Source organism: Drosophila takahashii, chromosome 2R (genome assembly GCF_030179915.1).
Source record: "Drosophila takahashii strain IR98-3 E-12201 chromosome 2R, DtakHiC1v2, whole genome shotgun sequence".
NCBI classification, from domain to species: domain Eukaryota; kingdom Metazoa; phylum Arthropoda; class Insecta; order Diptera; family Drosophilidae; genus Drosophila; species Drosophila takahashii.
Genome location: NC_091679.1, coordinates 44,418,581 through 44,444,831, shown reverse-complemented (window position 1 = coordinate 44,444,831; position 26,251 = coordinate 44,418,581). Strand labels below are relative to the sequence as shown.

General features: G+C 43.3%; 1 protein-coding gene across 1 annotated transcript; it reads right to left on the bottom strand.

Annotated features, from left to right (window-relative positions):
• Positions 1 to 70: 70 nt before the first annotated feature.
• On the bottom strand, positions 71 to 558 carry LOC108066383 (male-specific sperm protein Mst84Dd). The gene is made up of 2 exons (XM_017154876.2): positions 402 to 558; positions 71 to 347 (listed from the first exon to the last, which is right to left on the bottom strand). The coding sequence occupies exon 2, from the start codon at positions 327 to 329 to the stop codon at positions 174 to 176; it is 156 nt and encodes a 51-aa protein (XP_017010365.1). The 5' UTR covers positions 330 to 347; positions 402 to 558; the 3' UTR covers positions 71 to 173.
• Positions 559 to 26,251: the final 25,693 nt, after the last annotated feature.

The window sequence follows — 26,251 nt, the reverse complement described above, 5'->3', positions numbered from 1 at the left end:
GATGGGTTAATTGCGTTGCTGGGCAGCGATCTGATTTGCAGCACAAAGGGGAAACCGAAAAACAGGCCTATGAAAGTCATACACCTTTTATTACGACTTGATCTTGTTTTTTAAGTAGAATGGGCCATGTAAATAAATATTTCTCCTTGTCCAGAATTTTGATATGTAGCACGCTAACAAGACGGTCCACAGCTGCTGCAGCATCCGCCCCCGCAGCAAGGTCCGCACGGTCCACTATAAAATCCGCATCGCGGCCCGAAACATCGGCCACTGAAGCAAGGACTACAGCAGGGGTAGTAGCAGGTTCCACAGCAAGGTCCGCAACACATGACGTTGCTCTGAGAGTTCTAAAATCCACAATACTTTAAAATGAATAGACAAATAGTTTTGATTTTTCTTACTTATACAACGAAGTTTTAAATACTTAAACAAGTAACAATAAATTTTGATGTTATCGTGTTGAAGGCCGGTGTAAGACTGAATATATGTATACCGTAGAACGGGTACACAAATTTGACAGCGGACAGAAACAGGATCCAGGCTAATGTGATCGAAATTTTATTTTAGAATGATTTTTAATAAGCAACTTTTGGTATGAGGTGTACATTTGTAAAGCATTTTCCGTTTTCCATCAGAAACCCATTTATGCCTAAAAACATATGCCTATGCAAACAAAAGGTTTCAACCTTTTCCATATTATTTGACCAAAAATGAGTTAGTTGTCATTAATTTCCAAATATGCCTAAACTTAATCACCAACCACCTCGCATACTGTTACACTTATGCAAATTGACGACATTACGAGTATTACCAAAAACCAAGGCACACTTTCGGATAATTAACAACGTCAAAAAGGTCCTCGCCTTAACTTCATTTCGTCCATTACCCTGAACTCATGTGGCAAATGTGAATGACCACCACTTGACCATTTAGCGTACCCGTACATGGCACGCGTCCTGCTGGCGCGAATATAATGCCAAGTCTAATGACCACTACGCACTTCCGCCTAGGCCCTTTGGAACTCAAGGACTCTCATGCGTATTTTCTGATCCTGGTTACTAATAAATATTCAAATTGCACGGACCGAGCACGGTCGCCAAAGTGTGTCGCATATTAAAAAGTCATTTTCCAAGCAAATGAGTTAACATTTTTCCTTTTGTTGGTTTTACCCAAGAAAAAACACCGACTAGGAGCTAGGAGCAACGAGAAACGGGACGGAAGCACATGCTGTTCGACATGAGCTTGGCCGGAACTGCCATACGTGCCGGAAATGCGTGATTTTTGCTATAGAAGTAGTAGCTCATAATCAGGTCGATATGTGAAAGCTTACTCTAATGTTCTCTATTTGAGAAAATTAAAATTAGCTAAAAACGCTAGGGCTAAAACGAATATTTAGAGATATCATCAAGAAAAAACGCATTTCAGGTCCCTAACACAATTAAATTAAATGAAAACAAATGGCTATATTACGCAAAATATATTTTGAAAGCAGATTGGTTAAATCATTATGTTGCCTTTTGTTTATGGTACGTATGATTTTGCAAACGTCAACTACAAATCCTTAAAGTTCATAAATATTCTAACAGTTTCCATCCTATCTCCCGTTTGCCGCGTCCGATTGTTGATGGCTGAGTTTTTTTGTGGATCGGCTTACGTCGCCGCCTGGTCCTGCCCACTGAATAAATGATTTTTAAAATTTGTATTCTGTTTTTTTTTCTTTGAACTGCCTGAGATGCGCTCAAGCTCTGCCAGCCTTTGTTTCACACATAGCTAGAGCTGTGGCTTTGAGAATCAGCTCTGAATCGATTCGTTATTTCTTTCGACTGGGAGCGTTGGTTGTGTTTGTTGTTCGGGCTTGTCATCTGGCTAAGCTCTAAAAATTAATGATGCGCAGCACATTCGAGAGTTCCCTGCTGTCATTGGCTGGGTTGGATATTCAAAATATATGTAAGTATGCAAAAAAAAAAACTAGAAACAAAATTCACATTCGCTACTATAAGCTGCGGCTTAGGTTCGCTTGCTCATTGATGAAAATTAATGAGTGTGCGTGTTGTGCTCCGTAAATATACCAAGGAATATTTTCGGAGATTCTGTAGTTGTTTCCTGCCCCGGGACCTAGCCCGGCCTGAGCTATCGCGCATTCGCTTCACAACGAGCTACAGACTCAGGACTAATTTGCATAATTACAGCCCGTAATTTTTTTCCTTTTTTACGCAGACAAAAGTATACACACGAATTGCTTGTGTGCGCCCTTCAGCAAAGGGACGCAATTTCCTTTTTTGTGTATGGCATTTTTTACTTGATATTTGTTTATTACGCAACCATACACACGCACTCACACACATTGCCTTGTAAAATTTTTGATTTCCGATGAACAATGTACCTTTATGCGTTCATGTAGGAAATACAGAAAATAGGGAGAGCATGACAAAATCCTTGACATTCGTATTCCCGTATTCACCATTAAAGTGGAAAATAATATTGGCTATACAAAACCTCCCGTCTTTTAGATTTGGCATACTTTTTGGATACTTTTTGTTTTAAATGTAGTATAAAAATAATCATTTAAATTGGTATTAACAAACCACAGTCGCACAAAAATCTCATTAACTTTGGCAATACCAGTTTTTCCGCTCTCAACTTTGGTGGGTATATACAAATGCAACCCTCAAAATGATTTTCTTTTTTTTGTTTTTTTGGGGTACATATACCGATTTTTAAACTAATTTCAAGACGCGCTCTTCTCCCATTTGGCTGGGTTTTCTCTCAATTCAAGGATGGAGTCGTCGGACTCGGGACAATCCGGATTGTGAGTTCATTCCACTCATTAGCATGTGCTTGGCGTAAGGAAAAAACGGCAAGGGAGGAGAGTCAGTTTTTCTTGTCTGCCTTCTTCCTTTAATTTTATCGATTTTCTTGGATGGCTCACACTGCTCTTTACCGTTACTAGCTAATGAGCTGCTCTTGTGTTCCGACTCGCTCGGGATCTTCTTGGCCCGGGCGTAATCATTCAACTTTACTGGCATCGCTGATTATAATCAGCATAATGTGTACTCTCTTACACTTCAATAGTTCACGCCACGGATCAGTGGAGCTCGGCTTGGCTCGTCCTGACCGGACCCCTCCCACTCCTGAGGCATCGACGCGTAGTGAGAGTGGAAAGACGCAGCATCCAGTCCAGGCCAACGATTCTCTGCCATCTTTCTTATAGGCTCTAATAACCGTAATCAGGTTAACGTTAACGTTCAGTTTACCTACTGATTTGCTGCCACTTGGCAGTCACTCCTATTCCTTCTATGGCCACGGTTTCTGCTTGGTGAATGTGTGAACATTCAGAGCCTAGTTTCTGAGGAGCCGTTTTAAGTTGTAGAATGCCCCGCAGGTACTAGTACAGAAGATTTTAGATACTCGATTTTAATCAAAATGGTGAGGCTTTCCAGTTAAGCCTCCGTTGTTCCGTTGACCAGCCAAAAGACCTTTCTCCCCCACGTTAGCTGTTTATATAATTATGATATTTGATTTAATGACGACTTGCTTCCGAAACAATCCAATCAAAAAATTTGATTGAAGTGGGCGTCGCCGAAACAAAACTGCCACAGTAACTTCTGCTGCCTGCCGGGCGTGAAACTATTTCAAAGGTCAGGCGGCTAAAAGACTTTCTTACACTTGCTAATGGTAAGCCAGCTCTGGGAATTGTTATAGCTGATTTACTGAAATGGCCCACACCAATAGTTTCCCTGAAAATTTATAACCACCTGATCAACCCACACACTCACATGGCAAGCCGATCTCTCGTTATAAAATTCTTAATTTGGAATCATTAGCAGGCAAGGCGGATAAGGTAGCGAGTGTGAAGCGTTGAGAAATACACAACCACAACCCAGTCTGGCGATATTGGCAATGAGCTTGGCTGAACACGAGTTTCCACTGTTCCTCGCCAAGAGCAAAATCAAGGCGGCAAAATTTAATACCCATATATCGTTACCGGGCTGCTACACAGCACACACGGCCTGGCCACAGAGATCTGGGATCCGATCGGAGGGCACCTCCTGCCTGCTTTTGATTTTTAAATTGAAAATAATAATTTTGCGCACTCAATTTTCAGCGATTTGTCAAAACATTGTTTATTGTCGACGCCAAGTCCCGATTCTCCAATACTGCAGTCTCCAGACTCCACATCGCCCTGCCGCTGAGCTCTGTACTCTCCGCTCCACTGCGGCGGCGCACTTTAAGTTAATTGAAATATTTCAACGATTTTCGCCCTGTGGTTTCTTCTACCTGCCGTCGTGTGTCCGTCTTCGGGATCAAAGGGGATTCCTCTCTGCATGCGGCTGCGATCAAAGAGCCTTTTGCATATTCCTCTCGGATTACTTCTCTGGCTGCCTTTTAATAGAATTCAACGCTTATTTCTATCGCATGCGATTTATTTCCTACCATTTTCGGTTCACGAGTCTCTGCCCCTCGCCATCGGTTGTGTGCGGAGTTCAATATTGATTTTTATTACCATTTGACCGCTAGGCGCCATATTGCTTTTAAATTGAGTGATTATTGGTCGTGGAAAAGCCAGCCAGTATTGATATGGGAAAATATAAAAGTTAAATATTGGAATTCGATTTATTAAAAGTCGGAGAAGAATCGTGAACAGCGTCTGATTAGCTTTGCTGAAAAGTGGGCAGCTTTGTTGTTAATAGATATCAGAAGATGATCAATCATTGTCGAGTATATGTAAGACAGGACATAAATGTGTATACAAATCGTAAATTAAATGTGATATTTTTATTTCCTTAATATTTTAAAACACTTGAAATGATTAACTGCTTCATAAGCTGCAAGCCAATGTCTGCAAAGCATCTTATCACTTACCCAGAGGCCTGCTGAGCACTTGGTGCGGTAATCCTGGGCCTTGTAGCCTACAAATTTGGGGCTTGCTCTCACAGACTGCACCTCATCATTCCAAAGCTCCCGAGTTCCAGCCCGATGTTATGCCACTGTCATCTGGCACAAACCACTCTTTCTGTGAGTATATAGCTGTCATACGCTATTTCCAGTGTGGCGTCCGGCTAAAAAATTGTATACAATGTCGGCCAGCATTCAGAAATCTGCCAACGCCCCAAAAGTTTCTGAGCCGTCGGAAGGCAGCGCGTAAATCTTTTGCATAATTCAGTGCCTGCTTTTTCTTGTGCCTCTCCAGACCCACTTGAGGGGTTCACTTCCACCTTTTAGCCCAGCGCTGCCTGTCACACCAACGGCTCGGCTCATACCACCCTTACGCATTGTCCCCCGCAGTCCTTGTTTGTGTCCATCCAGTCGAACTGGCGAAGAGCCCTCTGTCTGTACCCATTCTCTGGCAGCATCTTGCTGGGTGCCCGATGCAAAGCCTCGCTGTCCTTCATTCTCACCCAACCCACCCTCGGCCTCATCCTGGTCGCGTGCGTTTTATAGTTAAACATGCCACCCATTTAATAATCATCCCTCCACGTTCCAGTAATGTCGTAGCCACATGTAAATGATTTTTCCCCTCGCCTCCCTGCTCTGATGCTGCTCCACACTTTGCTACTTTCTCGGGCTCTGTTCAAACACACTCTAGAAGCCCCTTCTTGTGCCGACGAATATACATATATACACTTTTTAAAACTTATCCCAAAGCTCCTGTTTGGAGCGTGTTCAGGACAAGTTCGTTTCTTGGTCTCTCGGGGCGTCATTTGTATAAAGCGAAGGTGAAGGATTTTTCAATTCCCATTCCTGCCCCCACTTTACGTGTACACTGTACAGTTTCTTTGTTTTCGGCCGCCCCACAGTGGAATGAATTGCGCCGAGCCAGCGACATTACCTTCTGTTGCAAATGTCAATTTATTATCATCTACGCACTTCGATCCTTCTTCATTCACCTTAATTTTTATTGCATGTAACAAGTCTGCCCCTTGTAAGGACTGGGTGGTATATTTTTAGAAAATCTTACGTTGTTATAGGGGGAATTTACTGTGATTAAGTAAAATGAATGAAATTATTTTAAACAGAGCATTTTTAAGACCTAGGGCCCTGGTCAGCCGTCAACATTCGGGCAAATTCGACATAAAACGACATTTTATCGAAGGATCTCACGTGCAATTTAACGAATTTTCTAAGACACTAGAAACCGTAGCACAAATCTTAGACAACCATGGCTACGCAGAACGCTGAAGCGCCCAGGCGATTATTTCTCCCACCTTCTCGCAACTCGACGGGCTCTGGAAGTTGCGCATGCGCAGTTAGCGTTCTGCGGCGATGATATCAGAGTGGAGGCTTCGATACTCGCCTGGCACGAAGCATAGACTCGCAGCCTTAAATATAATATTTGTATGCGTTATGGGCACATGCGGATACTAAGAGATGTGGGGGAAGGTACTGGCCCGAGTCGTAGGAAGCAGTTGCAGAAAGGCTTGTTAGTCTGGAGCTGCCCTGACCGCGGCTGAGGCCACCACCGTCATCATCATCGTGGCCTAAGCAGGCATTGAGTTGTGAATGCTAGTTACTCTGGGTCCATCCTGTTATTGTGGCTGGGCAGGGGAACCCTGGGGTCATTTAGCTTCTTAAATGTAATTCGACGTGTTCGTGCGGTATTTTTCGGCAACACTTTGCAAGTGATTCCTGCTCTTTAAGCTGGTTTGAGCTGGTTCCTGAAAGTATTTGCTAACAGGGTTGTCGAAGCGTCATTCGTTGGCATTCTTAATGAGCTATAGATAGAATACATCAATAGAATTACATTCAAGTACTATACAGCTTTTAACAACTCAGTGCATGAACGTAAATTTCCAGAATTAATCATTTATTCAACAGTCGACAACAACAGGCGACTTTTTTTGGTTAAACACTGCCAAAGAAGAAGAATATAAAAAAAACTGAATGTATATTGCATTGGCTGGGCAGATGATCGCCCGAAGCCTAACCACAGTCAATTTTATTGTTTTCCGGTGCTTAAATTGTTATCCTTTGCACCAGAGTTATTCGCTTCTGAGTCCAGCCTTCTTTCATTGGAACAGGGGCTTTCACTTTGGTCGAATCTCTGCCCGGCTGCCCTCTTAGCCACATACGATTCCCAGGTATTGGGATCCCCTCTTGCTCTTTTACAAGAGTTTGGCTTGTTCCTCCAGCCTTTGTGCTACTCAGATGGCTGGAGTTTTCGTAACACCCACAATGGTGTTTTCTCAGTCCACTTTTTAGTTTGCGGCACTTTTGCACTTGAAATGAGATCGCCAATGGATCAGACACTCGAGTCATGGAAATGATTTATTTGAGCACGCGCACTTGAACCCACAAAGTGAGCCCCTGAAGCCCATTGGTAGTTTTAAAGCCTCTGTTATCAGTGGGCAATTAATCCGAATGATTGGTAATATTACGCCCACATAGAGTTCAGCTCTGTTGAAAGATCCAGGAAATTCCAATAGTATCGTACTGAAAAACGGATGGCGGTAGACTATTTGGTTCTTAAATTTTAAGTTAGGAAGACCCTTACCTAAAATTATAAATCATATTAGCGTTTCTCTTATAATCCAATTCATATCCAAATAGCCTCGTTTGCCCAGCACTTGCAAATCTCTGCTGATTTACACAATGCTTGATATCTAAGCTTGCATGCGAATCGTGCAGTGAATGTAAGAGCAACCACCTCCTAATCCTGCAACCCAAGACTTTGCCGCCAGCACAAAGATAAATGACAGCAATTGACTTCATTAGCAGTAAATGTCAAGCAATGCATGGCGTAGAGTGCGTGTGTAATTTTTTATAACAACAAACAAAACGCCAGCATCCTCCTCCCACCCACTCGGCCCGATCCACCCCCCAGAAGAGCGGCAATTCCCAACCCCCCACGCCCTGCGGCACTTGCCAAAACTCCCGGAAAAGTCAGGAGAAAATTTGCATACGCATTTCGCTTGCATCGCTGCGTGAAGGCAGTCGGCAGTCGGAGTAAGCTGCCCGCAGTGACTCCATTACTGTGGACCACGGGACAGACAATGAAACCATCAAAATCCAATGAAATAAAATAAAATTCCAATAAAAACATTTTGGCAGAGGGCAACCGGGTTACCGGGGGAGAGTTCTGCGCCCTTGGCCCCTGTTCCTGGCCATGGGTTCTGTTGACACACCATCGAAGGGAAGAAAGTGTGTGCAGCCAACCAAAATCTGCACATATACAAGCCACCACCACCCACCCACCACCGTTGACGTGTGCTTGGGATTTTGCAAATTTTCGCAATGTCGTGGAAAAACCACTGGAAAAACTGTTTTCTCTGTGCTGATGCTCTGCTGGTGTTTGCCTTTACCCTTGTTAGCGGTTTCTGCCAAGCGATTCTGCTAAACTGTCAAATGTCAACATGCCACTTGGTGGCTTTCGTCAAACAAGGGGCGTGGAAAGTGTGGAAGGATACTCTGATAAATTCCTTTGGAATGCAAATAATATATGGCTGGGTGTTTTTGGCATAGCGATGCTCGCTATTAGCTTCATAAGTTTCAATGCTTCCACGTACAGTCTGCTTCCACGATCTATTAAAGATTCAAGCGAATTCGATGCGTACTTTGATGCAATTGCAACGAAGACGTGGCGAGTGGCACAGTCACAAAATCAGGGCCAGATACAGATACGGGCATTTTTACAACATGCAATTACCGACATATGCCACACATATCTACGAGCGGCAAACAAAAGCAAAGTAATTCACTTTGACTAGCCAGTTGGCCAGTTCTGCGACTGGTCTGAGCTCCAGCCTTTGTAGCCGCACAATTTACGATGCATATTTGGATCAAGCCACATTATACGTGTAATCGTTCCACAGACGCTTTTTGCACGTTTCGTGCAAATTGGAACAGAGCCATACTGTTGATGGGCCGGGAATATTCCCTTTCGGCTCTCCTTGCTGGCAGTCACATCAAACTCACCGCTATCAAATTAAGCATTTTTGTAAATTTGTTTGCATACTCCGCATTTGTCTTCTCGATTCGCGATATTCGGCCCAGATAATCCAGAAAATATGCATAAAATATTTGAGATATATGGCACAATTTGTTTAATTTACAGGACGTGTTGTAGATTTTTATTTTGCCTTCAAAAAAACGAACTAGCCATATGTTGCATATATCGTTAATGGGCCCTCTTCATTCACAATTATATCCAATGTATCACGAGCGGGCATTTAACACCACTTAGCGCACATCCGACAGCAGTTTCCTTGTAAAACCGGTCTGAAAGGGTCAGTCGAGCCAGTTCGAGCCCTTCTTCAACTCTTTTATTTCGTCTACAAATTACAACTTAATCAGGAATTGACCCACAACCCGAGTGCGATTCAAAAATAATTGGAGGGCAGCAGTGGCAGGCAAACAAAAGGGGGGAAATGGTGACAAGCAAAGGTCATCCAATGTCCATGACGACGACGGATTTCGGGCTGCCGACGAGCGACAACAGACTGACCGCACGAACAAATAAATGGACACGGGTCGGCGGTAGAGGTCAGTTTCAGTTTCAGTAGCAGCAACAAAAGGTGGGCAATCATAATAAAAAGAATTCGTAAAGGGGTGTCGATTATACGTAAGGGTGAGTGCTGCCCGCGGATGGCGGTAGGCCAAAGGCTACTCAAAGTTATTGTGGCTGTTGTCGCTGCTGTTGTTGTTTCGGCTGCTCCTGGCAGGGGCCGCAAATCAATTAAGGTGGCAAATCATAACGGAACGCGCCAGACCGGTTTTTTTCAGAGGTTCAGTTCGGCTTTTCATATTTAGCAGGTTGACCTAGGTCGACCGAAGCACACAGCCCTTTTAAGGAGCAACAGAGGGAGGGATGGAGCGCTAAAAAGAAGTTGGCGAAATCAGCCCAGCCATTAAATTAAGCATCCGGAAACAAGCGAAATGCTTTTAAACCCCAAACAAGGAATATCCTAAAATCAACTGGGGTTGGCGAGCAATAAAATTGTTGTGAGTATTAATAATTTGAAATTAAATACAACATTTTATTGGTTTTTCTTCAATACTTTAGGGGTTCCAGTCCTTGGCTGTCTTCTTTCATAGTCCACAAAATAGCACTTGCATTCGGGCGGGATCCCACTAAAAATCGTATTTGTACTTATTTGTAAAATAATAAAAGATAAGTTCGAGCGAAATAAAGAAAGGTTAAAATATTACACGCTCCAGAACGTGACCAATGCAAATGCATATGATTCGAGGAGAAGGAGGGAAGGGGGCAGTCAACTTAATTGAACTTTGCAGCCCAACGTGTTGCTTCTGCAGACGAGGACTGTGCAGGGTCTTTGCCTTCATGTAGATCATCTGGGCAGCGAACAAGCATAAAAGCTGGCCCTTACACTCTTGCGGGCTCGCGTGTGTATCGCCGCTGGAGGATCAGCAGCGGCAGCAGCCCAGGTATGGAATTATCGGTCACGTAGTAAAACAAACATTTTCATAAGAATGCCATACGTAAGCTTTGGCGCATTCAGGTCCGAAGAGGAGGCGAGGACTCACCATGGAAACTACTCATAATGGATGATAATCGCTTATATATTGCAGTGGGACCCGGGACCTTCGACTGGGCATTTTGGCAATGCCTGTGAAGCGCCACTTGCCCCCAGTTCACGGTTTGAGGGCTCGATCGCGTTGCTCTCTTTGGTGTGGGAAGCGGCGATTCGGCACTTTCATTGTCCCTTTACTTGCTAAGCTTGCTCTGCTTTTATTTTTCAGTAGAAAACGTTTTAAAATATGGTAATCTAAATGAATATAAAACAGTAACTTGTTACTTGACGAATTATCTATCAGGTTTAATGGATTTTAATTCTTGTACGATTTTCCACAAGATGAATCTTGACTCGACTCAGGCCCTCTTGCAGGGCCGGATTGTATGACAATCAGATAATAATACCTCTGAGATACGGGGCAATTCCCTTTATAACCATGAGCCGTTGACAGGCGCCGCATGCTGCCCCCAAGGGGGCGGGGTGGATGGCGTTTAGGAAAAGAGCTCTCTACTTTGTCGGCGTGCAAATTTATTCTGGGAACAAAAATTTATGACACGCAACTTCGCACACCCGCTGCACGTAAACAAACATACACCCTCACCCTCATAAAAAGGCAGCCAATAAACTAAACGACGAGCCATCCTCCTCTTGAACTCCCCCTCTCGGCGGCCTTTCCATGTTTGCAAAAAAAAAAGCAGGGAAGGAAAGAATCAGGCTTACCCTAATTTAGTTTGGCTTTCACTTTCATATTCTGGGTTTTGGCAAACGGCAAACGGCGAACGACTGGAGGACAGGACTTTCTCTTACATCCCTTCCCCGAGCAAGACAAAGTGAACATCTACCCCTGCGACTCGGGGGTTTTCTATTTCACGTCATCGCTTTGATTGCAATTCAATTGCAAAATTGGCAAAAACATCAATTTCATGCCGCCGCAGAACAATCATCAAGTGCCAAACCATTACGTAATCAGCAACAATGGCGGGGGTGGAGACGGGGGAGGGTAGCTCGAGGACGAGGGGTGTGACCCAACAAGTATTGGGCAAACATGTTACCCATATCCTAATCCTGTGCCCTGCTCAGCGAACCCCATAAAGGATACTTAACTCGACTTTACACAATCTGATTTTCGGCTTGCAAATTTTTCCTCCTGCGTGGCGCATTTTCCCGAGTTCGCCAATTTTCCTATCTGCCTCCTTGTGCGGGAGAGGGTGGCTTGTTGTGGTTGTTGATTTAGTGGTGTTGTGATTTCGTCGCTCTGCCATTGTTGTATTCGGGCCTTTTGTTGTTATTGTCGTTCTTGGTGTTCAAGGTAACCAGGAAATATTTGATAAACGGTTCAATCGCATTTGCATTAGAATAAGTAACGAAAAATTCTATCGGCGGCGAAAGGAGAGTAGAAAATGTGAAAGGGATGTTCATTTTGTGCGAATTTCGATCAAATTAGCGGCCTGGAGGCCTGCTTTACTGTCATGGCAGCCAATTGGCCCAAGGGAAAGGTAAGTGCAGCTAATTTAGCTGTAATCATTTCCTGATTTAATGACGAGCTCTTTAAAAAGTTGTAGCTGGTTATTAGGATCCTGTGCAAGAAAGTTGCCTACTAATTTACCAGCAACTATTTAACGATTTCAATCCCTCGATACTTGAACCGAAATGAGCTCCTCCAAATAAGTTTTAATCGCTCCATATTTCGTTTCTCGTGAGATAGTCCTTCTCTGAATACTCGGTATTATGCTAATTCCAATTCATGTGCCACTAGACAGGAAAAAAACGGAAAGGCCCATGTGCAGCATCCATCCTTGGCCCCAACCCTCGTCACTGGGACGATTGAAAATGCTAATGGCCGTGCCACCTAGCGGCCTGAATCGGCCTGCTGTCGCTCAAAAAGTTTCTGCCACCAAATCCAATTGATTTCAACCAATTTCTCAAACTCCTCCGCAAAAGGAGAAAGAGAAATGGGGAATGAAAAAGAATACGTGCCAAGCGGAAATAAGAGACAAAAAATAGCAAAAAATCAATTGAAAAAACTTTTTATTTTTTCCGATGCCAGCGAAGAGAAGTCTCACGCCCACGACCACCATCCCCCGAATCACTAAGCCTCCAAGCAGACCAAGTCCAAGCACTCCAAGCACCAATGGGTCCATACTCGTGCGTCGCATGAGTGACAAAGAAATGGAAAAAATTGAGAACTAAATCCAGCGGTGCGGCAAGTCCTTCGACAGCTCGGAGGATTCTCATTGGCCGTTGAGCAACACATGGAGCATGGATTGTCAATTGAGTTGCGTATCCAAATGGGCAGCCCCAGCTACATTCATACATATATACACGAGCGAATATATATCGCTGTCTATCTCGGTCGGTATAGCAAATAAAATGCAAAAGATGCCAAATAAAAAATGACATTTGGATACAAATCGAAATCAGAAGGCGATGGTGGATGAGCGGGCCGGCAAAGGAAGTACGCAGAGAATTTCAATTGAATATTTAATGGCAGCCAACTGCTGCTTAGCTGGCTTGGGCGTTACGGTGAGCTTAGGAGTGGAATTCAAAATTTATTGTGGTTAGACCTATCCTTGGCAATCGGAAAGAAATATGTTAGCCTTAATGTCTACATTTCTTTTAACAATGTGAGTCTATTTACTCATCATAAAGCAGGTAAATGCCACTCTTTTGGATTATATAATAAATATTTTGTAATTGTTTAAATCAATCCGTTATTATCTGACACTTGAGTAATTTTCATTCGCAAGACTGCCAATCTTAAAAAAACCTATGAATAGTAATTAAAATCCATTAGTAAATAAAACAGTAAAACAAAACAAAATGTCCTTTCATTGATTCTGGCTTAAAGCGCTCTGATGCTGTCAACTTTTGCCCGGAAATTGGTCATTATGTGCAGCGTCTCCAGTAAACTTTACGTGGCTTTTGGTCATTATGGCAGAGCACAGAGAACGAAAATAAAAAACCTTGAGAAAACTTGCGCTTTTTCTTTTTCCGGGAGTCCATTGTGCTTGGGCAAGACGGCGAGGCGCAGAGCAAAAAGAAAAAAAGCCATCCAGGCGAACTGTTGTTCAAAGTCAAGGCAAAATCTTAAAGTAATAAAGTAGCCGCCATCGCGAGGTCAGTGCCGGACCTGGTCCGAAGTGTGAATGACCTTAAAGTGACCCGTTTTCCAGCTCCGCATTGTGGCAGCGTCGGCTGCTCTTCTGCGCTTTAACTTCCGCATTGTACTCCACCCTCCGCCACTGCCTTGCAGGACTTGGCCTTGACTTGAATTAAATTAAACTTTCTTTCGGTCTATTTCTAAAATTCTTTCTTGCAATTACTTGAATTTTTAGTCGTTGCCGTTTTCATTTGCAAGTGCTTTACGGTATTGCATTGCCTTTGTCAAACCCTTTGCCTTTGACTGTCATATTTCTGTAAGTGGGCTACTCTACTCCTCTTGCAAGTACTTTTGAAATAATGTGAAACCTTTGTGAGGCCTTTGGCGCTAGCTGAAGAGGGTTTCCCGTCCTTTGTACCTTCTTACGAATACACGAGTAGTTTCACAATCTCGAGTACTGGACAGCTGAAGCGAGCAATTAAAGAGTTTCCCTACAGTAATAATTTGCATTTAAATGCTTTTTTTCATTTTATTTATTTGGATCTTATACCCTGTGTATAGAGCACATAACGCATACATATGTTTGACTGTATTATGCTTAAAAATGTGAGCTAGTTACAAAGCCTTAATTAAAACTACCATGTCGTATGCGTAATTTATCCACAACATTACTCATACGTCTGTGTATCTATCCTGCTCACTCTTTCAGTTCTGTTCCAGCAAGTGTAGAAACACACAAGAACATTCCGACCATTTCAGTCAATCGCATGCACGAATTTATGTGCAATGCACTAGCATGTATTATATAGGGAAAGTAGGAGGAGGGAAACGTATAATGCGAGTACATAAAGCTGCAGTCGTAGTCGTATGTACGATTTTGTGTGCTAAATAAACCTAAACATGCTACCAGGCAGAACTCATTCGTTTCCCATTCGTCGCTTTGCTGGGAGACCCAGCAACACATTAAGTTCAAAACGAATGGATGAGAGTTAAAATGAGCCACATACACACACACACATACACAGGGCAAGTGAGCATAAGTACGCAACGAGTACAGAGAATAAATCACACGAAATGCGAATGGAACGAAACGAAACCGAAGCACAGTACCAAACAACCTCTTACATACATTCACTCTTTTACCAGGCAGCCTCTGCTCCACCACCCACCATCCAATTCACCCCATACCAGCTTTCTAACAGCAGCGACGACGACGTCGCTTAAAAATCCCACAACAGTAGAAAGTGCGGGGCTGAAAATGTGGGGTGGAGGGCGAAGACACACAACCAGAGACATGCAGACGACAAAAAAGGCGGAGTCTAAAAACTGGGGAGCAAAACAACAACAGCAACAACAACAACGTCAACTGAAAAAGGAAATAAAAATCATGTAAGACTCAGACACACACCCACACATACACACTCATATACCGCTATATGTATTAAAGCGCCAACTCGTGTGCAGCAAAATAACAACAACAACAACTGGCGTCTCTGTATGTGTGCGTATCTATGTGTGAGCTGCTCTCTCTCTCTTTCTGTCCTAGCCTGGCGCTCGCTCTTTCTCTCGTTTGGAGCTTGGAACGAAAAAAGCGTGGAGCAAAAAAATTAAGCGAATACCGAGTAAAAGCCGAGCTGAGCAGCGGCCGCGCTGTTGGCGCCTCAGCTGCAGTCGACGTCGACGCAGCATGTATGACGAATACAACTCGCATTGCACACTCTCATACGTGAAAGCTGGAAAAGAGTGGAAACGGGGGCAGGAGCAGAAAGGATGGCTCGGATCCGGAGAGGGGACGGAGACGATGCCTGATTCGTACATGGGTAAATACATACGAATTGTACCTATGTGACCGTGTGTGTGTGGACATCCATATATACAATCATATATCTCAGGGAGGTGCATGTGTTTTTCAATTTATTTCTGCCGGGAGGGATTGGTGGAGATAGAGGAGCAGCACTGGAGGCAGGGCAAGCTCCGATGAATGACGGAAACGGTAGGGGATATGACCAGAGCCTTCCGCAAAGTGTCTTGAAGGGTAAAGGTATAGGAAGATTCGATTTAGGTAACTCTTAGCGGTCACCATCAAAAGAAGGGTTTCCATATTCAAATCAAAAACCTATCAATAGCCTTTTTACTACAACTTTCTTATATTCCAATATATACCAATTAATTAATACCGTTTCCATACCATTTTAGTCCTTTTTTTAATAATATTTTATCATTATTATTTTGAAAAGTTCCCAATCTGGAGAATGCGAAGGGGTTGTTACAATAAAATGATAGAGGACCTAGACGATATGAAGAAAAAAAAATGCTTTATTCCGATTCAGTAAAACATTTTGTTTCTGATCACAATCCATACTCTCTGGATCACGTTAATAAATAATAATCATATGCAGAAGGAAGCCCAAGCTGTTAAGCTTCTCGTATTTTGTTTTCATCCCATGTAGATTTTGGCAACAGAACGCGGCTCTAAGCAAATTGCGCAAATACAAAACGGAAATGTTTCCATCAACAAACGAGGCGGGGAGGCGAAGCCGAAACAAGCCCTTTTCACCAAGACAAGAGGAGGAGAGGAAATAAATTAAAAATCCGACTTAATGCGCAAAAAAAAGAATGGCGAAAATCTGTGCATTTGTAAGAGGAAACAAAATATCCCCAAACAAAATATTCCATCGGACGGGAGAATTATCTGAAGTAGGACCTCGGAGCACTCTGAGTACATTCCAGTAAACGTGGAATGGAAGTCGAAGCCAACTGACGACGCTCTGTCTGTGAGGAAAAAGCGCTCAAGCTGTCTGTATAGGTGGGACCAGGAAGAGAGAGAAAGAGAACTCTCATGAGAGAGGAAAACCCAGTATGAGTGACTTTTTGAGCGCTTTTTCCACTGTCGGTCCCACTACTGTCCGATGTGACTAGGTTTCGCTTATTTATCTGTTGACTTCTTATGTACCGGGACATATAGTGAAAGGGTTAAAAACCTGTGATCTCTTTAGACACCCCCAATAACTTTCCCCCTTTTTTCTTTAGCCATAGTTAAGAGTTGAACTTTCTTGTCTGAATTATTGATTAATCTTCTCGGCCATTTAATTTGATGTGTTGGCTAGAATTATTCTGGACATTTCACATTGGCTGGCTGCACTAACCCTGGTGGCACCTTTAAAAGGGCACAAGCACCTTTAACAATTAGCAGTTCGGCAAAGTATTCTAGCAACCTCTTCACCCTTATTTTCTGCAATTAACTGAGAGTGATTACACCTGCGACTTGAAGTCATCCCAGTCTCCAGTCAAATGATGATTATCTATTATACCATTTTAGGCTTTGAATGATTCTCAGTGATTTTTCACACAAATCAATGGTCCTGCGCCCTTTTACTACGCCTTCAAACTGAAAAAGACTAATTGATAATTTCGCTTTAAAACACAATCATCGTCATTCCCAACAGAGGACAACTCCTGCGCTATGTAAATCAATCAGCTTCGCATTTGGCTAAAATTAATTTCCTGTCATTTTTCTTCTCTCGAAACTTAAATGTGAAAATGTTTGCTTCTTGGAAGAGGCCCACACAGGTTAAACGTCCAAAGTATTCGGCGATGTCTTGGCCAGAATTAATTAAATGTTTAACGATCCTTTAAGATCTTTGGCATTTGGTTTGACGCTTTAAATGACTAATTATTAAGCATCAAAATCTATTACATTCAACGAGATGAATTATTTTAGACGGGTTTCCAGTTACACCAAATGCAATAAATAGCCGAAGAACGGGCTCACTTACGTAATAATCCATATCACCTCAACGGTGAGTAATACTGACCGCCCACACCAATAAGAGCCATAAACGTGCCTCTGATCGCGACGATTGATCATTTAGCAAGGGTTACCACCTACTTTGGCTGGTGCTGCACTTTTCCACATTTTCTGTTGCTTCCAGGCATGGCGAGGTGTTCTCTTATACACCGACGAGCAATTTGTTGCCATCACCTCTGCTATACCCTTGCAAGGAGTAAAACCATTTTATACGAACTGGGACTGCTACATTGTATAATGTACAGGGGTCATTCTAATAATATTCACACGTAAAGTGTGCTTGTGCAAAAAACCTTCAAGTACACTGGGGGCTCCAGAAATATCCATTCATTAGCACCACCAGTAATAGCGGACGAACATGTGAGGGTATACTTTACTTCGTCGAGCATGAAAGCCCAAATCATTTTTGTGTTATTGCTTTTCTCATTTTTAGTTTCAAGTCAAATGTTTAATTTATGACTTTGGCGATATTATGCTTCTTGTGAGATGGATCAAATTTGTGCAGAGCAAAAGGAGCTCTTTCGCTTCAGCTTTGGAGGATTTCTTATTTCGTAGTGTTCACTTGAAGTCCAAGCCAGTCACTCATTGTCTGAACTCATTTGCTAATGATGCCCTGATTTGTTTACCATTTGGGTCCAGCGATGGGGCCCCCATAGCTCAAGGTTCACCAGAGCGCCATCGATTGACTGTCAAGCCGAGATGAGCGAGTGAAGAGAGGGCTATGATATATTTAGACCAGAGCCGAATGTCTTGCAGCATTGAGACCTCGTTATAGCCATTGAAGAGAGTATAAATGAGCTAAGACGGAAGCTGCAGATGAAAACGGAGCTGCAAATAAAGTAGGGATGCGGGTTGAGAGCCAAGAGTCGAGAGCCGCGTGCTTGGAGATCAGGGCTTGCAAAATCGAATTTGGCACCAGCGAGCGGTTGGACATCTTCGACGCTCCGGCATCGCTTCGTTAGCCCAGCTCGATGGCTGTTGTCTTGGGAAATCTTGTCCAGACGGCAAATTTAGCTGTAAAATGTCATTTCGTGCAGACAAGTTAACAAGGCAAATAATAATGTTGACGGGTTGCATGGACCCAATCCCAATAACCGAAATTCAAGTCGGCTCAGTCAACTGGTTTACTGGGTCAATCTGATTAGCTCGAAGAGTCCAGCTTGCCAGCAACCAGCTTTTAGTGTCGAAATTTATTCGCGTAACAATAAATTATCGGCGTCGATTATGAGAGCTCCTTTCCTCTGTGGTTTGCTGAACTTTCTGTTGACATTTGAATTTGTCTAATTACCGACTAAAGTTCAAGCCGAGTCCGATGATGGATCCATAGTAGGCACGCCACAGATACGTAGGTACAGATACGAATCACTGCCGGCAGTTCCCTTCCACGCTTCGAGTACACACAGTTCTGAAAAATTTCTCACACTGGCTACCAAGCAACTACAATGGGTGAAAATATAATAGACACATTATAAGCCAGACAAAACAGACAAATGCCCAAACTACAATTCGTCAATTGTATTCAAATTCATGTAAATGGGCAGCGCCTCTAGAGCAGAGGAAGGGCTGAGCAGAGAAAGATCTCGAAGAAGTCATCCCCCAAGACCCCATCCCATCTGACCACCAGAGTCCGGTAACGTGCCATGAAATTGATCTTCACACTTGAAACAATTTGAAAGCGCTCACATGCTGTGCCCTAGGCAGCTCGGCTGTTGTCTTCTCGGCCAAGCGTTCCGAATAAACTATTTCAGGGGGCTCGGATCTTTTACAGCGGTTATTTGACTTTGCACTGGGACCCGGTGCCTGATCCGCTGATCTGCTGTTAATCTCGATTAGTTTCTGCTGAGCTTTGATCAGCGCATATGTCTGACGAGAAACGTCTGGTCTTTGTCTTTGTCTTTACTGGTGCTGTTGTGGGCTTGAGCTGCTAATCACGCGTGCAACATGCCGCAAAGCCAAAGACACAAGGGAATCACCGATGGTCTGCTTGGCCTTTGTTTGCTGGAAATTCAAATTGCGAGAAATGTGTGTCAGCTACTTTCCTTCAAAAAAGCGGAGGAGGGGAAAAAGTGGCGAAAAAAGAGATTCAGTTGATCTGGACCAAAAATCAAGTCGTTTTCTACTTATGTTTCTCTATAGCATTGTGCTTTTCTCTCTAGCGAGTTACTCTTAAAAGTCCCCACATCAAACGCATTTCAAGTTGATGCGCCCATAAAGCGAGTCCGATAAGCGAGTAAAGCGCCAAATGCTCAACAAAAGGTGCAGAAAGCACGACCTGATCTGGGAGCACAAATCGGTTGTGCCATAATGATGGTTTGGATCGACGCACACTGGGCTTTTGACAGAGAGTTCTTTAAGTTTTTCTGCCACCCTAAGAAAACAAACGAAAAGGGGTAAAATAACGCCTTTACATTTCTTTATTATTGAATTGTTTAGGCAAAAAGGGCTCCACTGAATTATATTGCGAATTCGGCCTTTTAGTCCCACTGTGCGGGAGAGGCACCAGCTGACGAACGTGGCCAAGGAACACCAGCGCCGACAATTAGAATCAAATTTGGTGATGCGCTCTTTTCCGCCTGGATAAATCTGAATCTGCATCTAACTAGGAAGGTTGGCCATGACCACATTGTGCGTCACGATGCGGCCTCCGATCGAGATCTTGGACTCGACTGCGGAGTCGGCTTACTCACACTCACACATGCAACCCTTTCCTTATTCCCTTCGTTTTGATCCGTACGGCGTGGCCGATGATGCTGCTGATTTGGATCTTCTAGTTTCTATGTTCTGATCTTGATTTCGATTTCAGCGACATGTATTGTTGGTGGGTTCTGTGTTGCTTTTGTGTTTCTGCAGCGCGCCGGCGACGACTCCCCGGTGCGGCAGCTGCAGCTTCAACTCTGAACTTGCAACAAATTCAAGCGCCAAATTTGAATGCCCCACCACGACGATGAAGATGATGGGGATGATTGGGTGCTGCAGGAGTTGCGGGGGCGGCAGAGCGTGTTGTGTATGCGATCGGTTGGCTCCGAGTTCTTCTCTGGCTAGCTTCCTTCTCTCCTTCTTATTGTACAATTTTCCTTTTCGTATGACACGACAAACATGATCTTGTTGCGGCAGTTGTTGTTGTGCTGGCTGTTTCTGTTAGTAGATCACTTCGCTCTTTGTGTGGCTTTATCAGTCGAGACAAGCGCAACGTTTATTGCTGCAGGAGTTGCGAAGGAGTTCAGTTCGATGCAGTTTCAGTTCCAGTTCCTTGCGGACTTAGCCAGCAACTCCACCTACACCAGAGACCCTCGCTCTGGGCTGGCCCTCTTGACCACGTGATCACGATTTATTTGCTCGCCTTGCATTGTTGTGGCTCTTGTTTTTGTTTTTGTTGCTGTTGCAGTTGCTGTTTGTTCGGGCCTAAATACCCCGCGTGTTGCTGCTGCTGTTGAAGCAGCCACTGCAACTGTTGCGGTTGCCGTTACCGCTCCCGTTGCTGCTGCTGCCGCTGCTCCAGAAGTTGTTGCTCCAAAACCGTTCCCGTTTTCATTATTTCATGAAAGCTTTGGTGATCGCGTATTTTTCTATATGGAACACAAGCTCTCAACTTGATTTTAATCGGAGTAACTGTTTGATTCACAACCACTCTACTCCAACCGAATCCAGATAAAATTCAAACATCCAATAACGGTCACACATTAGAACAATGCATCCGATTTCAGGCTTGCTAATTTGCTGCATATTTAAATGCAATTTTTGCCCACAAAACTTTAGCCTCGGTAATGAAAATCAAATTTTGCACAACCTTTTCGCATCATTGCTCATCCAAGCCAGATATAAACTCAATTAACGTTCAGCCTCCGTACAGAATATTTCGCAGCTTCAATTTGAATCAGCAGATAAATAAAAACTTCTAAAAACCGACAAATAGCAATGCCAATTCGGCCAAGATCCAATCTGGGCATTGACAGCACCCGCAAAAACCAGTTCGGATGGCTCCGTGCTGTTTTGTTTGCTGTGCGATCAGTCCAGGCAAATGTCGGTCATAATATATTTCTGACCAATTAGAACGAAAACTAATTGCTCAAGAGCCAACGGGGAAGACCGCTGACCAATTAGTCAGGCCAACAAAACATTAACCACGACGTCAATAGAAGCAGCTGAAGAGAATGAGCAGCCCTGTGGCCGAAACCAGTTCGAAACCTCTGAGAATTGACCAACCAACCAGGGAACTCAAAAAGCGCTCAAAGCACACACACCACGTCAAAGCCCCGGTTCAGGCCTAAGCCGAACTTGTCGAGTGGCTGTCGCCGATCTTGGCCGATTCAAGCCAAGCCAGTTGCGGGCCAAACGCGAAGCGAACCTGACGCGCAGGCGCACAGCACAGTCCAATTGGAATCGCAAGACCATATCGTAATGTGAGCAAATATCGTAACAGCATCGATGGTCCACGCGCCGTCGGAAGTTCCGTCGAAAAACTAATCGGAAAACGGTTTAAATAATTTAGGGGAATTAAAGGTCAAACGAGTTGAACTCAAGTCGAGAACACATTTAGCAGCTCGTAAACCGGGAAGCCCAGAAATTAATTAACTTCAAACTCACCCGAATGCAAATTGAAAAATTTTAAGCTTGCCTGGCAAAAAAATAATTTGAATGGAAAATGTATTTGGATACATGAAATGCAAATGTCTAACATTGTAATTAGCATTTCTCATTTAATAAGTTGCAATTTGATTAAAAGTGAGCAACAAAAAGTTGCTGTCAGAAATTCCGTGTGTCTTTGTGAGGGCCTTTAACTAAAATATTTCCAATATTTGCATAAGTTCACATCGCAAATAGATAATAAAGAATCGCGAGTATTTTTCCATACTCAAAGTTAACTTTTAAATACTTCTTAATTGAATTTAAATGGGCACAGGCAGACCCCCGTGCCGATGTTTCAATGAGCACCTTCAACTTGGCCAGTTCTTGAATATTCTATGCGGCTTTAACTTGAAGGTAAGTTCAATTAGTTTTACCTAAGAGGTTAAAAGTTCGGTCTTCTCTGCGGTTTGTCCCTGTCTGTCTTAAAATATGCACAACACGCAAGCCATGCCTGCGATAATTGTAGTGTAATGTAGTTGGATACTGATTGAATGCAGTGAGTATCATCCTTGCATTTCAATTTTTAAAAAATGCTTTTAAAAATACATAAGAAATTATATTTGGAATCAAACAAAAACCCAGATAATTGCCAAAATCCGCAACCGGCTCACGGGTGGTGCGGGAAAAAATGATTTTTGGCTGCCATGACAGCAAATGTCGAAGTACAGAAGTAAGGTTGAACTAGAAAACAACCGAGGTGGAGCTGGAGAAGGAGTCCATGGGGCTGAGGTGGAAAGACATCCAAGTCGAACAATGCGAAATGAGTGAGCCAGACATGGATAGCATAAATCGCCATATCCGCAGGGAATTGGCAACAATTACTAATAACAAAAACAATAAAAAGCAACAGCAACTTGCAAAAAGGTTATCAAACTGCTGAAATCAAAACAAATCGTACCGCAAAATGAAGCAATAAAAGCCAAAGCGCAGGCATTCGGTTCGGTTTCTGCTTCGGTCGCCGCTTCTGTAGCCCAGGGATATGCCAAGGATACGACATGTTGATAGTGGGTTTGGTTCGGTTTCGGTTTCCCAGCTTTTTGTCCACTTGCGAGCTCTTTTTGCAGTCGGGCAGATGCCAGCCGGCAAAAACAGTAGCCAACCTTCGAGCGGCAGATTCACTCCAGATACGTGTTGATGGGCCCGTCCGCAGGGGCGTACATAAATTTATTGCACAGTGAAAGTGCTCGAACACTCGAATGGGGATAGATGGGGCACGTTAAAGTGTTGACAATTGTGGGAAGATTTTTCTCTCTGCTGTTCTTTAATTCTTCAAAATATTCGTGATGTTTGAACTCTCATTAAATTATGTTGGTCGATGCCTATCGTTATGGCTACTCACTACTAACTGTGGACATAGTCCCTTAATGAGTCGACCAAATACCTTTTCGCTGATCCTGCCTAATTTTGATGATTATCCGGCGCTTCCGAAACAGAAGCACCACCGCTCAGACTGACCTAATTTTTGGTGTGCAGGGGGATTAGCTGCCCCTGTCTTGTGGTCACTAATAGTGGTCTGTCGGTCCTCAGCCGGAAGAACCTGGGAAAAAATCCTGCGAGACGACTCGGCCTGTCCTGTGGCTAGACGATGGTAATCTTAACTTTTGCTGCCAAAGGATTTTTGCATTTCCCGATGTTGCTAATGTTTATTTGATTTCGCCTTTGTCTGGCCTGCACTGAGAATTAGGACAACGAACGGACAGGTCACGGCGTAGGCTGGCTAATCCTGGCGCTAGGATAATCCTCTATTTAGACGTGTCTCAGTCACAAGTCTAGACAATGGTCAGCGCCAGGAATCTCGATAAGCGTAATTTGTTTCCAATTGCAATCAACCGAGTGGGCAAAATGATGATGATGTAAGGTGCTTGACAAAAAGCGCTTCACATGTGGCCAGTACAGATTCCTTTTGGCCATTACATTCTAGGTCAGCAAAAGCCTACCCCCGCCTGCGGCACTCGATGGTCGAACAATGGACCACACCGCGGCAAAGAAAGACTTGCCTGTTGCCCAATGTGTACATCCCTGCTTTTGGAGTGGCCTAGAGATGGACTCGTGATTTGATCGTAATGCTAAAAGCAAGTCTTTGACACTCGCCATCGCTGATAGTATCCACCAAATGAGCGAAAAAAGCCACATCCAACGTGATGATCTCTCCCATTCCACTATCCCATAGAATACAACGCCTTGGGCATCTTTAAATATTGAAGTTAATTTTCATGTCTATGCCATGCAGCTGGCTGCACACAACGATTTCAATAATTTCATAATGCAAACAATAAAGCCATTTGCGGAGCTATAAATAAGTATTATTTTACTTATTTTAATTCATTCTTCATACTCGTACGACTAACCCGAGCCTGGCATTTTCATAGGTCGCCTTTGTTTGCTAACAGAGCCATCAATTGTCCGACTTTATTCAGTTATGATCTGTCTGGTCGCAGCCCATTGTTCGAGGCTCGCCGCACGTGTGGCAACATACAAACTCCGGCTCATATGTGCCGGGGTGTGGCAGCTCTTGGTATTGATAGTACGACTCCAATAGCCTTGGCACAAAAAGGAGAATTATGGCGGCGCCTCGGTTTGAAGGTTGTGAGGAAAAACCCTGAAATAACAACCATTGCCCGGAGCAGATCGGACCGGACAGATCTCAACAGTCAAAATAAAATGTTACACATAAATACAGTAATTAGCCTACAGAGGTTTCCTTCAAATCGTTAAGTTGGAACATTTATTTTTCCGTTTGGGATTTTCGCTTCTTCGGCATCACTTTGAAAGTTTCTTTAGTTGTAGACCAAACTTTAATTGCGTTTTCTAATTACAAATATGACTCAATTAAAAGTTTTTCAGTCATATTTCCAATTAGTTGTGTGCAATCTCAAAGTTTGTCTCAAGTTAATTTGAGGAGCATATGCCATTTGAAAATGGCAATTCAAGTAAGATGAGACTATCGTGTCCAGCTAAATTTAAAAAGGTTAAATAATTATTTCCTAAAATCCGCTTTACAAGATATCAATAATTTTTTCATTGGAACCTCCTAAAAGTAGAATCTTAATAACAAGAGCGATAATGTAAACAAAAGGAGACTTTAAAAAACTGGAGTTGCAATTAAAAACAATGAGTGACCCTTTTGGACAATAGGTAAAAAAATAATGTTTAGCTGGTAAGCTGTAAAATATGAACTCCAGTAGCGGACACCTACCAGTAGCATAGATAGAATAAAAAAAAGATAATATAATCACAGAACAGTAGCTCATATAAAGAGGAACCATGGCCGAAATATGAGGCCTAAGAACTCCACCTTCAAACAATGTGAATCGAAATTCGACCGGACAGGGGCTCTCCCGGGAAACTGGGCACTGATAATATCACTTTAAGGTGATTCCCAGCGCATATTATGACAGAGATAAACATCGCTTAAAGCGGGCGATGGCGACGCCGGCAACGAATGACCAACTTTAAAGGCCGCTCGCAGTACTCGCAGAATGTAAATTTACCTCCGAACAATTTTTCGTCCACCGAAAGAAAGCCGAAAAAAATGCAAGAAAATGGAGGGAAAGAAAAAGAAAATACCAGAGTAATAAGAAGAACAACTTTCGGACAATAAAGGTTAACTTAGGAAAGTTGTCCGCCGACTTGCTGGTCAGTTGTTGGTGGTGGCGACGACCGCGCGAATCGATTTTTATCTCGGCGATAAGACAGCGACGGGGGTGCCGAGGGAAGACCCTGAACACGGAACTATGTGCCCAACTTAATGAGGCAGCGCACAAGTCACGGCCTGGTCAACTTTCTTAAAGGGAAGACGAAAATTTAAATTAGCCCAGACAACACTTTTGTTGATTTCGTTCGGCCCACTCCCACCACGTAATATATGCTCATGTGTCAGCATATGGGAGGGTAGCATTGGGCGAGCTGGCCGAAATAAGAAACTAACTGGAATTATAATTTAAGCGTGAGAAAAACTCATTGAATTGTGTGAAAAACTTAAAGATTTCCTTTTGTAGTTCTTAAATGTGTTCACATTTGAGTTCGCAGCGAGGGAGGGTAAAACTGGACTAGTAATCAGAGAATAGTGTGGGACTATGGGAATGTGTAGTTACTGTATAAGTAACGATCGAGTTTGAATGAGCAGGAGCGTTTGACTTAATGTGTGTGAATGACCAAATCTTCAAACAAAATTTTAAAGAATGTGTGAAATTTCACATTTTTAAGAAACTCTGAAGAAATTGATCCACGTTTTAATCTACTACC